The following is a 16395-nucleotide window of genomic DNA, read 5'->3' on the forward strand; positions in this document are numbered from 1 at the left end:
GGGGAGAGGGAACATGCTTTTCTCCAGGGCTGGGGGGAAGGCTCGATGAGATCATGCATGGAAAGGGCAGGGCTCTCTCTCTCTCTGTGTGTGTGACTATCATAAATAAATAAAAATTAAAAAAAAAATTAAAAAAAAAAAAAAAAAGGAAAGGGCAGGGCTGTGCTCTCAGACACGAGAGCTCTCACGCTGCAGCCTCTGTGCAAGGGCTGGAGAGCCAGTAGAGAACGAACACACACACACACACACACACACACACACACACGACTTGGCCTTGTGACTAAGTGGGGGCTACAGAGGATTCCAGTGCAATAGGACGCGTGCTCCAGTGGGGAGCAGGGAAGATGACTGGGAGGGTGGGTACGCACTTTGGGCACCTCATGGAGACTTGGGGAGGTCGAGGATGGGGAGAGAATCACAGAAGTGATATTTAAAGGAACCCCTTCCCCTGAACTGCCACATACTTTGAGACAGGAGAAAAAGCAAGCTGGTTTCTGTTGGTTTGTGGAAAAGGGGGGACGAGCCTGGATACAGCTTTTATCCACAGGCCATTCAAAAAGCCACGGGCTCTCTTTCTGCATCCGGTGTATGCTTTCTGGACCCCAGGTGGCTGACCTACACCCAAAGGAAGGATGGGCTCTTGAGGCCAGAAGGCTGCCCTCTGAATTGTTCTTCTTGGCCTCATCCTGGGGTAGCTTCTGGGCAAAATACTCACAGATGCTGAGAAAAGCATCATCAATTGACCTGCTGTGGGAGGAGGTCCACCCTGCCCTCCGTGGAGGCTTCTAGAACCCTAATAATCTGCTGATTTGTAACAGGTGCTTGGTAAGTAGCTGCTGGCTGAGTACGGGAAATAACTCGTCTGGAAGACAGTATTTCACTCGGCAATCGGAGGGACGGGGAGGGACGTCTCACAACCAACCCACTGTTTAGGTAAGAAATGAGGCTGACAGCAGACGGGGGGGGGGGGGGGGCGGCCTTTGTCAGAGCGTCTTACAGCTGACACAGTAGCAGACAGGGTCACCTTTCAAACCTCTCAAGACCAGTCTGGTTCAGATGCTTCCTTTCATCCTGTGTGAGCTTGTGACAGCGAAACAACCTAAGGCGCAGGCCCTGCACGAATCTGTCCACCGCTGGAAGCACAGAGGATTTCCCTCTGTGGCTTGGATGTCATGAGAAACAAGGGTGCCCCAGGAGGTGAGGTTCCCCAACACTGTGCCACCAGAGTCCAGGGCTAAGAACTTGAATCAGTCCCCAAAGGTAGAAGGAACATGATTCTCTGGAGAGAGGATGTGGGACCTGCCCTCACCCCTAGCTTTCTAGAACCTTGCCTGTCTTTGGGTTGATCTTCCTCTGGCTCTCTGGAGACTTTAATTTGTTCCCAAGAGATGCACCTCTGTTCCATTCTTCTCACTCAAGGTAAGAAGATAGGAATCATCTAATCCAGAGGTTTTGGGATTTACAATCTGGCTGAGGACGCTCAGAGCTTCCCTGGCAGTACTGTTAGTTCTTCAGCTTCCCTACACCTCCTCCTGCCACAGGGCCTTTGCACACAATGCAGCCTAGGCCTGGTATGTTCACCCTCCAGCCTTTCTCCTAAGTAACCCCTCCCACCCTTCATCTCTCAGTACCACGGAGGTGCCACCAGGTGTCTCTGCAGAAGTGGCTGCGACTCCATATTTATTGCTGTGATCATTGGATTCATTTATCTACCCTCCCAGCTTTAACACATGACAAGCTCCATGAGGACAGGGATTCTGTTTCTTTTTTCCTTCCAAATGAATCCCCCAAATCTACTGCCCAGCATAGACATTGGATGCTCGATGAATAAGTGTTGAGAGAATGAATGAATGAACTCAGTATCTCCAAAAACTAGCAACCATTCCATCTGGGGATCGCTCACGTTCTTAGCATGCTCTTCCATAATGAGACCACATCCCTTCCCAATTACCTTTTGTCCATTCCTTTCTATAAGGTCATTCAGACACAGCCCCTCTGGGTCCCTTGCTTCTTCCCCTCTCCACGCGTACGGCAGTTTGACCACTATCCTGCATTTTCCTGTTCACTGCCTGCACGCAACTCCCCCCACCCCCGGACTGTGAGCGCTGTAAGGTCGGATCTCGTCTCTTGTTCACTGCACCCCAGTTCTTAGCACCATGCCCAGTGTGGGGTAGCTTCTCCACACAAATTCGTTAAGTGAAGCAAATGAAACATACTTAAGGATGCTAAGGGGAAGAAAGATGTTCACGCTCAGGACAAGTTTCCAAGGGCACCCCTGGGCGTCTCCTAAATGCCCACCCAGGTGCAAGAAAGCAAGAGGACATATATCAGGGGTTTGCTCGCCCAGAAGACAACGGATATTTCCTGTGTGTCTAGTCTGGTGTCAGGTGCTAGGCGACTCCGTGACTCTGCTTCAACTTACCAAAAGGGGAACGTGCATTATTAGTAATCCCCCATTGCCTGCAACATTCCTGGTGATGCAGGCTGGCCCGTCAGCATCTCCACGCACTGTGTGTGGGAGGGACGGACTGGGCTAAGGGGCAGGTGGGCATCAGTGAACTCCGGGGCTGGGCCACCATCCAGGCCCCGCCCGGCCCTGCTGCCCACAACCTCAGGATGCTCCCTGCCTTCCCCAGCTTCCCTTCAGCCTCTGACGAAAGGCAAGCAGGTGAGCCAGGCGCCACCGAGCCGCTCTTAGCAGTGGTCCACAAACACGCTTCCAACCCCCTGGGCTGTAGATGTCATCGTGAGCACACGAGAAGGGAAAGACACCCATCCAACCACGATCCTCTGGTCTCGGATGTGCTCTTTCAGGGGCTGGTGTTTGCAGCCTCTTTCTGCACCTAAACCTCGCAGCTTTGCTTTCAGGCAGTGGCAGTTAGGGAACAAACACACCCTAATGACAAGTTTTAAAGTGAATGGCAGAGCTGTACAGCTGGCAGCATGTTCCTGAGGGAAGGAGAGGGGGTGGAGAAGGAGGTGGGAGGGAGGTGAAGGGGGCATTTATGATATTTCCCGTAACTACATATTTAGCTTTCTAAAAAGCCTTGTGGGTGGCAGCTGGCTTTCTTTATGATTCCGAGACTGGGAGGGGGGAATAAACACCACAGTGCTTTAGGAGGACAAGGCATTGTGGAACTGGCCTGTTGGGGACTCACCTCTCAATGGGGGAGCCCTGAGGGACTGTTGGCCACTGCTGCCTGGCACACAGTAGGAGCTCAATAAATGTTTGCCGGAAGATCAGGCTTGAGTGGTTATTGTGCCTCAAAGAAACCTTTGAGGCCAGAACAGCAGCTGATGGTCACCGCCATCTGGTCCACTGGCCAATCTCAATAGTTTCTGTCCTCTCTCAAGTCCTCCCCACCGGAGCCCCTGTAGGATGCCCTCCACGACCGCCTGGTTTCAATGCCTTCCGTAAAACCGAATCGGATCCGAGGTGAGATTCCTGAATCAGACCGTAGTTCTATTTTTAACTCTTTGAAAAACCTCCATACTGTTTTCCAGAGTACCTGCACCGTTTTTTTTGCACTCCCACCAACCGTGCACAAAGGTTCCAATTTCTCTACATCCGCGCCAACACCTGTTGTCTTTTGTTTTGTTTTTGATAATGGCCCTCCGAATGCGTGTGAGGTGGGATCTCACTGGACATTTATCCGAAGAGCTGAAATCAGGATCTCAAAGGCACAGGGGCAGGGAGCCCAACATGGGACTTGATCTCAGGACCCTGAGATCATGACCTGAGCCGAAGGCAGAGGCTTCACTGACTAAGCCACCCAGGTGCCCCCCTTTTTACATTTTAAAAGGGTTGATAGAAAAGCAAAAGAGTAACATTTTCTGACACATGAAAATTACGTAAAATTCACATTTTTGTGACCATAAATAAGGTTTTATTGGAATACTGCCATGCTGGTCCTTTATATATTTAAGCTTTCAGGCAGAGTTGGGTATGAGACACAGACCAGATGGCCTGCAAAGCCTATTTACTCTCTGGCCCTTTATGGAAAAACATTCGCAGTGCCCTGGGTTTGGACACGGCCCCCTGGGTGACCAGTGAGTGGGTCCACAGGTCAGTCTCTTTCCTCTCCTGAAGAAGCCCAAGTCAGGCCCAAATTCAGTGAATCCTTACCGAGATACCTCCTCTGTACTGGGCTTTGGGCCTTCCTCAGCCGGAAGGGTCTGACTGGGTCCTCTGCACACTCGGCCTTTCGGAAAGCAAGCCAGCGGGGGGTGGGAGTGAATGGGTGACGGGCACTGGGTGTTATTCTGTATGTTAGTAAATTGAACACCAATAAAAAATAAATTAAAAAAAAAAAAAAAAGGAAAGCAAGCCAGGTCCGGCCACTTGGCAAAGCTGCACCAGGGTCAATTTAGCTTCACTGCGCCGCCCCCATTATGGTAGTGGTTTTTAGCTTTCCAGGGCTGCTCTCTCATTTCCTCATCAGGAGATATATAGCAAAAAACCTGGGAGGAGTCTGGGTCTCTGGCTGACAGGTGGGGAAACTGAGGCACGCACCCCAGGGCACTGACTGGACGAGCTGACATCTACACCTGCATATTCCCTCCAAGCCAGGCTGCCAGCCACGCTTTCTAGAAGCCAGCTACTCATGCTGTGTAGTCACCCCACCACCCCCAGGGTGCGGAGATGTACGGGAGACAGCCCTTCTGCAGCTGGCAGCACCATCTGCCACTCTCTGAAGCGGGCAGCCAGCTACCTCCATCCAGAAGCCCATTTGTCCAGAGCCCCTGGCCTCCTGCAAAGGCTGATGGGTAAAGACAGTTGTCACGTCCGTGAATGGCTGCCTTTCTATCCGAAACCCCCTCTCTGCCCATCTTCAGCCCTAATACTTGAGCCGGCTTTTCCACTCACGTGCAAGTGCCTGAACACCCCAGCTGGTTGGCTGATGCAAGGAACTAGCCCTTGCCTATCACCCATGGGAGAACCGCTGCATCACCCAGCTGCTGAGGCCCAAGGTCCTGGTCAGGTGGCAGTCCACCCTGCCTCCCAGCTGACTGCTTTCCCTGGAACTTCTCCACCTGAACACACAGGCTGCAGACGCACAGGCTGCTAGAAGCGCAACTCCACTGGCCCTACCTGACACAGCAGAGGGTGAGCTGCAGGAGGGACCAGGGGGGCCTTTCTCAGGGCATTCTCACCCAAGATGGAGGGGGGCTAGTGGCCTACGAGGGCCGCTGGCATTTAATTGTTCCAAACGTAATGAGGCAGAAAAAGTTGCGTTACCTAGCGCCTGGCACAGAACACCTGTTACAAGCCGAATAGTCTTTATCAAGCAAGGTGTTTATTAGGAATGCCACCTCTGCCCTTCACCAGGGTCAGTGTGATCCCCGTGGCGAGAGCTTCTGGGGGAGATGTGGTCCAGGAAGACTTCCTGGAGGAGGTGGCATTGAGGCTGAGATCTGAAGGGGGGAGAGGTGGTGGCCAGACAAGTCAGGGTGCAGGCAACAGTGGAGGGGCTGGAAAGAGTGTCACAGAATGCCTGAGCCACAGAGGGGCCACATCTGAAAAATGGAGCCAGAGAGATGTGGCCGGGCAACGAGGATTTAGCATTTAAACCATAAACTGCATCGAGGCGGCCTCTATTCATGCTTCTTCTCAATCCCCCCCTTCACTTATACCACTACAGCTGCCACCACCATTGCCAACAGCCAAACATCCGCTTCATTCTTCCTCCCCTCCACACCAAGCATTTTATATTCACATTCCCACTGCAGCCGACAATCCTATGAGGAAAGTTAAGAGTATCTGTGTCCATTCTACAGATGAGAAAGTTGAGGCACTGGGAGGTTAGGGTCACACGCCTAGTCAAGTCACAACCGGTATTCAAAACCCAGCAGCTGGAGGAAACCTCTTTTTCCAGCCCAGGCCACCCTTGGCCTTCCATCCGACATGGTTTCATTTCCACGAAACAGGAGGAGGTCCTCCTGAAGTGACTGGAGGCATGATTCTGGAGCCTGAGGAAGGGGCAGGAGTCCCAGGCAATTGTGGGGGTGGGCTGGGGGGTGGGGCTGCCTAGGGGAGGAAGCCGGGAGGACGAGGGGTGGTTGGAAAGCTGCAATGAGCACAGGGACCCTGTGAGGACTAAGAGGTGACAAAGGGTGGGATTAGCAATAAACCTCTGAGGCCAGGTTTGGGAGCTGATGGGATAGAGCACCCTCCATCCTCAATGCACCTCTCTCTTGGTGGCTGTTAGCAGAGGGTGTAGGGATCCCTCCTTTCCTTGTGAAAACGTGTCGTCCTTCCAGCTGAGGTGGAGCGAAGGGGGCAAGGAACATCAGGTGGCAAACCGATTCCTGGTGTTCTAGACTCTTCCTTTTCCTTGAGTGGTGCTAAGGTCAGGGTAGAGTGTGAGGAGTAGGAGCCCCTTACAAGAATCAACATTCAAACTCTCATTTCCTTCCCTCCAGATTTTTCAGACTTTCCAGCATGAGGAATGGTTCACCTAATCATATCCAACTCCTGGCATCATACTGGCTGAAGTTGGGGTGATGTGGCGTTCGGCACGACGACAAGGCCAGCGCAGGCATCTGGGCACGTGCGTATGTGTATATTTACACGCATATTATAGCTCCCTCCCCTCCCACCTCCATCTCATTTAGCAGGAAATAAAAGGACCACGGGGCTGAAGCTCCAATCCCTCCTAAGCAGAGGGAAATCCGGGTGTCATGGTTTCCAGAAAGGGAATACAATCTCCGTATGGGGTGTAATTACATCTTAGCTTTCTGCAGAAGAATAGTTTATGGCTTAAATGCTATTAATTGTAAGCCGTTTTGTTCCACGGGAAGTTGTTCATTGATAACTACCCAATTAGGGTTATTTTGCAATTAGTCTATTCACAGTAAATTTATTGCAAAAGGGGAGGCTGTCGTGCAGCAAATTAAAGCAGTGCCAGGCTGGGTGTGCAATGGCTCTTAAATGCCAATCTTATTAACCAGCTCAGAGGTCCCGGGAGGGTGTGTCACCTTGGCTGACACAGTCGAGGCCACGGGGAAAGTCCCAGCAAACTTGAGCTTGCACGACCGCGCTGGTGGGGTCTCAGCTGGGCCAGGCAGTGCGTGGGAGTCCCTGGCCTCCACGGGTGACACCGCCCTTCTCCTTGCAATGATGCTGAGGATAGACAAAAACAGCCTATGGGCTGCAGGACTTCCCCGAGGTCGGACCACTTGAGATCAAGGGAAACCTTCTGCCTCCCGAGGAGAGGAAGGCCATGGGTAGGGATGCAGGCCCTGTGATCCCAGCTCTGCTACCTATGAACCGTGCACCTCCAAGCAAGTCCTAAGCCTCTCAGCCTCAATGTCCTCATCAATGCAATGGGTTGGTAACCGACCTACCTCCTAGGGCTGGTGTGAGGATTCGATGTGCTATAAAGGTGCAAACTGTGCTGTATTTACTACGACACAGGATTGGTATCTAGCAGGGGTAAGCAAACTATGGCCCACGGGCCAAATCCTGCCCACTCCTGCTTTTGTCAAGTGAGTTTCATTAGAACATGACCAAGTGCACTGGGTATGCATTGTGCATGGCTCCTTTTGTGCTACAACAGCAGCATCGGGTGGCTGGGGAGACTATATGGCTCACGAAGCCTCAAATATTTATTGTCTGGCCCTTTGCAGGACAAGTGTATTGACTCCTGGTATATAATGAGTGCCTGATATCACTTTCATGGAAGGGCATTCAATTCAGCCTCTGACACTTCTCTGCCAAGCCAGGAACTGGTTACCAAAAGATTCTGGAAACTTCTTCCTCCACTTATTTATTCCTCTACTCCATCAGCCAAGTGCCATCAAGAATATAAATGTGAACCACAGGGACAGCTTAGACGAGGGCTGAGATGCACGGGAGAAATGAATCCTTTCTTTTTAAGCCTTTCCATTTAAAAGAGAGCATAGTCCACATACACATTCACAGCTGAAAACAAAAAATTGCAGATGCACAGTGAGTAAGAAGCCAGAGTTGTTTGCACCCCGTGCAAAGGGGAATGTGCAAGGGCTCTGCTGTGTATCTTTCCACAGCACTTACAACACAGGGCCACTCTCTACCTGACCCAAATCCTAAAAATCTGAAAGAAAGAAAAAATTAGGCTCACGACAACAGTGCCAACCTCACAGGGCACTGGATGAGATGAGCTGATCGAATGCAAAGTGCCTTGTGCAGTGCCTGGCACACGGCGAGCTCTCGATAACTGCCTGCTGCTGCTACTCATACTCCCTCTTGTAGGAGGGACTGGAGAGGGTAAAACCCACAGCCAAGAAATGCACAAAACCCAGTCAACAGCATGATGTTGGACGCAGAGATATGTGATTAAGACCTCACCTGTGCAAAACTGTCCCCTCCACCTTCTGAGGGCCCTTCCACTGTGCTGATGCACGCCGCTGTTACAGCTCTGACCTCTCCTGGCATCATAGAGTGACAGATGGGATTTGTCACTGGCCCTCAGCACAGAGGACGGTGCCCAGGACAGGGGAGGAAGTGGGGAGAGATGGGGGAGGGGAGGGGAGAGTAGAGAGTAAGAAAGGAATTTTCGATGGAGGAAAAATGGGGAGGTTGTTTTTTTGGAGCCTCTGAAGTCACTGCAACCAATTAGAAAGCTTTCGAATCATATTCAATGACAAACACATTTGCGTCAATTTCAATCCCAATAGTCTGCTGAGCGAGAAAAAAGGAACCACATCAATACGATCACCTGGAATGCCACATCGGCCCGATTCCATGTATTTCATCGGTTGCCATCGAGGCAACTGGTTAAAGATGTAACAAAAGGGAATTTCATTTTGCCAAGTTTTTCTTACACACAACTTGGGAATTCAGGCAGTACCAGAAAAAAACCTTCCTGTGTGTTGATTGGGGTGGGGTGGATTTGGAAAAAGAGGGCGGTCATTCTCAGAAGGTGTGAGAATGGGAGCTGAATGGGACCCGGCGGGAGGAAGAATTAGAACTCACCTTCCAGGGAGCAGAACCGAGTCACCTTCTTGGGCATCAGCATCCCGAGCTTGTGGCGGCAGTAGGTGTCCCCGATCTCCTGGCGGCAGTGCTTGGACTTGGCGCGGGACAGGGCGGAGATGGCTTCCTTGCCCGAGATGTCACACTTGGGGGGCTGGTCGTACCTGAGCTCGGGGGAGCCGCCCCCGCTCTTCCTGGTGTGGGGCTGTCTCGGGGCATCCTTCCCGCGGCTGCCGTTCACCGAGGCTCTCCCACCGGGAGGCAGCGCCTCGTGGGTGCCTTTGCCTGGGAACGACTGTCCCTTCCCCTTCTCTTCCTGCTCCAGCCTCCTTTTCAAAAGCTCCTTCTGTCTACTTGGTGGCTTCTTTGCCAGCTCGGGCTGGTGCTTTTGCTTTTGAGTCCTGGGTGCGAAGTTGCTGTTGTCCACGTTCTCAAAGTCTTTGGGGACCGAGTTCTCATTGTTGCTATCTGTCCGCACTTTCTCTTTCGGCCGGTGAGAAAAGTAGCCATCCTGGAGAAGATGGGAAGAAACACAAAAGAGGAACATCACTTAGTGGTCGCTCTAAAGAGGTTGGCCCTTGAAAAAAAAAAAAAAAAAAAAAGAGGTTGGCCCTTGGACAGTGGGGCACAGATGTTTGGGGATCCGGGCCCCGGTTTCACGCCATGCCTTTGCCATGAGCTTAATTTCAAGGTAGACTTTTCTCTCTGGACCTCCATTTCCCCATATGGAAATAGGAGATGTTCCAACTAGAGACTAGGACTTTGAAAACTCTCAAGGGCTCTATGGTTCTCAAAGGTTTTTTTTTTTTTTTTTTAAATTTTTATTTATTTATTTATGATAGTCACACAGTGAGTGAGAGAGAGGCAGAGACACAGGCAGAGGGAGAAGCAGGCTCCATGCACTGGGAGCCCGACGTGGGATTCGATCCCGGGTCTCCAGGATCGCGCCCTGGGCCAAAGGCAGGCGCTAAACTGCTGCGCCACCCAGAGATCCCTGGTTCTCAAAGGTTTTGTTACTAACTACACCCCCTCCCCTTTCAAGTAAGTTTCCTTGATGGTCTCTGCCACTGGATTATGGACATTTTGTTGCAGCTTCCTGTTTAAATTCTAGCAGAGGGTGCTGTGATGGTTTATTTAAAGGCTGGAAATGTCATCATATAATTATCCAGGAAGAAAAAAATCAGTGGGATATTACATACATCCCATCGCCTTTAGGACATGCTCAGAGATCTATGCCCAAAAGAGAAATCAGACCCAGCCAGAGTTAATTTCGAGGGAGAGACATCCAGCCTATTTTGGAGAGCAAAACATCCTGTGCATTATGATCTTTATAATGAATTCCAGGGTGGTGGGGTGGGGAGGTAAGTTTGTGATACTCTAGTGTTTAGCCTCTCATTCCTCATGTTTGTACCTGGAGCAGAACTGATTAAGTCACCTGGGGGTCAGGAGAAAGGCCAAGAGTCACTCTGGAGACAATGCATGGTATGGATCTTCCCAGGAAGGCAGGTGTCCCCCAACTCAGCTTCTCCATACATATGCAGGCTCTGGCCATTTTTGAGCTCAGAGCAAATGTACCGTTCAACTAACACCCTGCATCAGTTCCAAAACATGTTGCTTCTGTTTAGAGACCATTACCAATGCCTTAACCTGAAAGAGTATCCACTGTTCCAAAGCTAGCCCCAGAGGGGACCTCCAAAGCCACAGAGGATGTTAATTGGTTCCATAAATCTACCCCCGTTGCTATAGAAACACAATGGCCATGAGTAGCAATTTGAAGGAAGACCTCCCCTTTGGTTCTCCTAAATGTGCCTATTAACAGTTCCCAGGGAAGAGGATGGTGGGATGGAACAGCAGAGGCAGGGCTGGGGCCTGGGAGGGGCTGACATGGTCCTCCATAGGGCTCTTACTCTAGCAGGTTGGCAAACTGTGACCCTCCGTGGGCCAAATCTTGTGTGTCATCTGCTTTTGTAAATAAAGTTTTATTGAAAAACAGGGCAGCCCAGGTGGCTCAGTGATTTAGCACCGCCTTCAGCCCAGGGCCTGATCCTGGAGACCCAGGATCGAGTCCCATGTGGGCTCCCTGCATGGAGCCTACTTCTCCCTCCCTCTCTCTGTGTCTCATGAATAAATAAAATATTAAAAAAAAAAAAAAGAAAAACAGTCACACCTCTTTGTTTATGTACTGTCTACAGCTGCTTTCCTGCTACGACAGCAGAAACGAGCATTGCAATACTGTCCATCTGGTCTCCCTAAATATTTCTATCTGGCCCTTTAAGAAAAAGTGTGCAGCTATGACCTCTCCAGGAGTAGGAGTTTAGTAGGCTCCCCTCCCCTGGCTTGGTTCAGTTGTCCCCGACCCCAGGACTCCCATGTGGCCTAGTAACAGTCTGGAGAAGAGCTATATCTGGCCCTTCCTCCATTTCCCCAGCATTGAGCACCGATTTCTCCCAGTTAGTGGAGGCCTTAAGAATGAAAACGGACTCTTAAACTTCCTCATGGGCACTCTGTAAGTTGGACAGTGCTACTAATTCTCGTTTTGCACATGAGGGAACTGACCATTTGTGACTTGCCCAAGGTGACCCAGCTGGTGGGTGGTGAAGCTGGGATTAGGCTGCAGACCCATGGCCTGGGTTCTGGTTCCACCACCCACATCCGAGAAGCCACAGAACCCCCATAATCCCCACCACTGTGTCCTATCTTAAGCACCGCAGTATGGCTTTGTACCACAAGATCTGGCTCCCTTCCCATCCGCTCCTGCCCAGCCACATGGATATGGAATGGGCGTGTCCCCTCCAAATAGCCATCTCAAGTCCAGCCAATGGCCCACTGGGTGACAAGGAATCACAGAGAAAGAGGGACAAGAAGGGCCATAAAGCATGAAGAGCTCTAGGTGGAAGGAGCGAGGAGGTGACGGGGTAGGAGGGAGGACACAGATGCCAAGAAGGGAGAACTGAGTTTGTACTGGGTCACAGCACAGCTGCTGGTGTCACACAGGCTGGTATCATATCCTGATCTGGGAAAGGGAAACTGCCAGTTCTGATACCTGGTGCCACATCTCTGTCCCTGTCCCCTAAATGAACCCCACTGATGTTCATCTTTCTCATTCTTTCTGCCCAGAGGCCCTTCAAAAATCCCAAGCAGCCTCTCGGATGCATTTTCTGAGCGCTGGCCACGAGCCAGGCACCACACACTCAGTGAGTCACAGGTATCACTCGCTGGATACAGTCACCCCAGAAGGAGGTATTCTCCTTGCCATTCTACAGAAGGAGAAGCCAAGGCTTGTCGCTCTAACACTGCTGAGCACACATCAGGTGCCAGGCACCAAACCAAGCCCTGGCATGCGACAGCTTATTCAAGCTTCGAAAATAACTTGCAAGGCAGTTACTACTATTCTCCCACCTACAAAAGAGATGGGGAAAGCTCGAGGATGTTCGGGAACTTGCCCAAAGTCATCTGGGGGAGTGGTGAACTTGCACCTGTCCGATTCTAAACCTTGCTATCACATAGTGCCTCTTCTATCTGGCTGAGGAACCGAGGAGCATTTCGCTCCCCCTTCTCTACTGGGGGGAGTGCAAGGGGTATCTTCCTCTTTGCTCATATTAACCTAGGTTGAGATGGAAATGGATATTGGGGGGCTGTTCTTTTTTAAAGATTTATTTATTTGAGAAAGAGTTATCATGAGCAGGGGGGAAGGGCAGAGGGAGAAGCACAGTCTCTGCTGAGCAGGGAGTTCGATGTGAGACTTGATCCCAGGACCCAGGGATCATGGCCTGAGCTGAAGGCAGACACTAAACAGGCTGAGCCTCCCAGGCACCCAGAAGGCTGGTTTTCAATAAGGCTCCTGACAAATATTTCAGGTTTTTTCGTCTAGGCATGTGATAGGGCTGTATTTCCCATACCCTGCAAATCAGGCACAGCCAAGCATCTTGCTGTGGCCAAGACCAGTGATTAGAACTGGGGTACCATTTGCCACATTCCCCTTTCCTCCACAGCATCCAACTACACTCCCGATGATAAAGGTCCCACATTCCTGAGTGAGGCTAGTGCGGAGCACAGACCAAGTCTCAAGGGGCAGAAATAAACCTCCTACGCTTTCCATCACTGGCATGTGGGGATCTTTGTTACTGCAGCACAGACTAGCTCGGAACCCATCTGATCTGCTTCCTTCTCCCTAGCTGTCCTCGGATACAGGAGCCAATCTTTGGATGGTGTGTTTTGGTTTTGTTCTGTTCTGTTTCTTGGCCTCTGACAGAGAACCAGTTGGATGAGTACGAATGCCTGAAAATATGAATTCAAACTCCGTCCCTAAGCTCGTTTTCTAGGAGTTACCACGACGGCAGACAGTAGGAGGAAGAGTCCCCCTGTCCCCGCACGCAGTCATCTGATCCTCTCTCATCACCCACAGCCTAAGTGTCATTCTTGGGTTGTTCTTTTTCCTCGTTAACGGAGGATCGCGAGTCCGGCCCTGAGCAGAAAACCTCCATAAACCACTAATTTCAAAAGCTCACGTTCTCTACCACTTTCTGGCAGAACTTGTTCAGGCAAAACCAGACACGGGAAACGCTGCAATCAGTGAAGCTAATCTGACCAGTAGAGAATGGCTGATTCCTCTGGTTAATTTGTGATATCAGGACCAGGCGCCACCATCAGTTCTAATATAATTCCTGATTCATAAGCGTTGTCTACTCAGAGAGGCCCCCACCACGGGGATGATTAGCTCAGTGTGGCCCTGTGGCCTTCTGCCTGGCCCCAGACGCTCCACAGCTGTCAAGGGAAGTCAAAAGATTCGAGTGTAAGAGGCAAAGGAAAGATTTGTCTTCTGGAATGAAGAGTTCAAAGATCTTAGAGAGCTTCCGGAAAAGTCAGAAAGGGGCGGAGTCGGCTAGAACCAGGCATCTTTCAGAGGTCCAGAACCTCTTGGCTTACCAAGTCAACTCTGTTTTCTAGAGTAGTTGATGAATTCTCCCTCAGCGTGCCCCTACTCTGTTCTTTTTTAAATTTAATTAATCTATTTAAGAGGGTGAGTGTGGGTGAGGAGCAAGGGCAGAGAGAGAAGCAGACTCCCCGCTGAGCAGGGAGATGGACACGGGACTCGATCCCAGGGCCCTGAGATCATGACTTGAGCTGGAGGCAGATCCTTAACCGACTAAGCCACCTAGGCGCCCATGTTCTTTCTTTTTTTAAATTTTATTTTCTTGTGGTAAGAACACTTAACATGAGCTCTACCATCTTAATTTTTTTTTTGAGTGCACACCTATAGGTGTGATGTTGCACAGAACATCTCTAGAACATATTCATCTTGTATAATTGAGACTTTATGCCATTTGATTAGCAATTCCCCACTTCTTCCTACCCCAGCTCAACAATCACCATTTTACAGATTCTGAGTGTGACTAATTTAGCTGTCTCATATAAGTGGGCTCATGCAGTATTAGTTTTTCTGTGACTACTTATTTCATCTTGCACACTGTCCTCCAGGGCCATCCATGTTGTTGCATATGGCACAATTTCCTCCCTTTTTCAAGGCTGAATAATACTCTACTGTTTGCATACACCATATGTTCTTTGGGATATCCCTTTACCTCCCTAGAAACTCTTCATCTGCGTACCAAAGATAAATAGGTCTCTGCTCTTTCTCTAGAGAATCAAAACCCAGAAATCCAAATCCAGGTTGCCTTCCCAATAAAAAACAGCCTCGGGAGGTTTCCAGGCAAATACAGGCAAGGTAACCATCATGTCCTCAGCACCCACATATTCCCCTACTCTGGCCCTTCACATGTCTTGGGTCCTTAATCCTCTCAAACACCCAGGGAAGCAGGCAATAGTAGTTCTAATTAGGGAAGGAAACGAAGACACAAGGAATGACCTGACCAAGGTCATGCTGCTAGAAAGGAAGTGCCTCAAACTCCCCCCCTCATCTGGAAAATGGGAATGATTTTCCCATTTACTACTTACCTCATGGGTATTTTAGGGAGGAGGAATACATGTAAAACTTCCAGAATGTGCCTAACAGCCAAAGCAAGAAGAAGATAACCAGTGAACCCAGATTAGGTTTGCTACCATTTAGCACTGGGCCTCAATCATCTCACCACTGATGGTCTCCGCCTGGAGGACAGGCTGGTTATTATTTCCTCATTATGATCAACTAGCTGTGTCCCCTTTATTCTTAACCAATCCAACACTCTCACCTTGAGTTATTTATGTAAATGCAACCCTTTGACTTATTTTATTTTAATGTACTTATTACAATGATTGTACATTCAAATGTTTGCTTGAGAGCTCCAAAACTCTAATTGCCCTGCTGCTGCCTTACCTCTAAGCTGCTGCTAGAATCCATTTTTATTCTAGAGAAATAATTAAATGCAATAATGTCCTCCATTCCCATTCAACCTTGGGCACGTTTAGAGCCAATTTCAATCAGGTAGAAATATGCTAAACACAATGGCTCCGAGAGGCAGAGTACGTGACCCGGACTGCTGTTCGGAGACAAACCTGGATCTGCCTCTGTCCCTCCCTGGTTCTCCAATGTTCAGATTTCAAGTGGGGTCTCTCCTCACCTAGTCAATTGAGTCCAGGCCCCTTGGTCCTGTTTTGGTGAGGTGGGGGTGGGTGGATGTGCTTTTTTAAACTATCCACTCACTGAAAAACTTTTGTTCTTATTTTTTTGTGTGTGTAAAAAGAGTACTGGACAGGGAGGGAGAAGACCCAGGTGCTTCTCTTGCTTTGGAGATTGTCCAATTTTCTCCTCTGTAAAATGACAGGTTGTGGATGTGTGTTACTCAACATTCTCTGAATCAGGCATTAATCAATATGATCGACTAAAAAAGTTCTGCCATTCCAGCTCATTGAGAAATAATCTGATGGAGGATAAGAGATGGGGGATGGACACCCCCAGGGGCATCAAGTCTCCTCCCTGACCCATCCTTTGATCATTGTCTCCAGCAGCTCTTGGACCCGGGACATATCATTTCATCCCCTTGTGCCTTAGCTTCCTCATCCAGCCGGAGGGTCTGAGGCTGGCATCTACCTCCCAGGGACGGAACTGATGAAGCACAGAAGGCCCTGCTCGACACTGTTAGAAAACACACGAATGGTGTTTAAATGTCCCACGCTCCATCCCAAGCCCTTCACACATACTAATTTGCGGAATCCTCGTGATGACCCTATGAAGAAGATGCTCCATTCTTCTCCCCGTTTTGGATGGGAGCACTAAGGTACAGGGATGCTAAGTGTCTGATCCAGATCTTGCAAGGGGAGGAGCCAGGATTTGAACCCAGGTAGTCTGGGTCCAGCGGCCATGCCCGCCAACACCATACTGCTTCTTAGCAGCTATTAGGAATAAGGATGATGCCAAAGGGAAATCCTGGCCAGGCGAGCTGTCCCAACCACTTGCTCATCACAACGTTTATGGCTTCCTTTTGTGCCATGTAGACACTCAG

The 16395-nt window shown here is 50.1% G+C and overlaps 1 protein-coding gene across 1 annotated transcript in view; it reads right to left on the reverse strand.

Annotated features, from left to right (window-relative positions):
• XYLT1 (xylosyltransferase 1) overlaps nucleotides 1-16395 on the reverse strand; it is a 304358-nt gene that overhangs the window by 117841 nt on the left and 170122 nt on the right. Inside the window, 1 exon segment of the mRNA NM_001008718.1 lies at nucleotides 8957-9467. Coding sequence (NP_001008718.1) covers nucleotides 8957-9467 — 511 coding nt within the window.

This window comes from Canis lupus, chromosome 6, assembly GCF_011100685.1.
Source record: "Canis lupus familiaris isolate Mischka breed German Shepherd chromosome 6, alternate assembly UU_Cfam_GSD_1.0, whole genome shotgun sequence".
Taxonomy (NCBI): domain Eukaryota; kingdom Metazoa; phylum Chordata; class Mammalia; order Carnivora; family Canidae; genus Canis; species Canis lupus.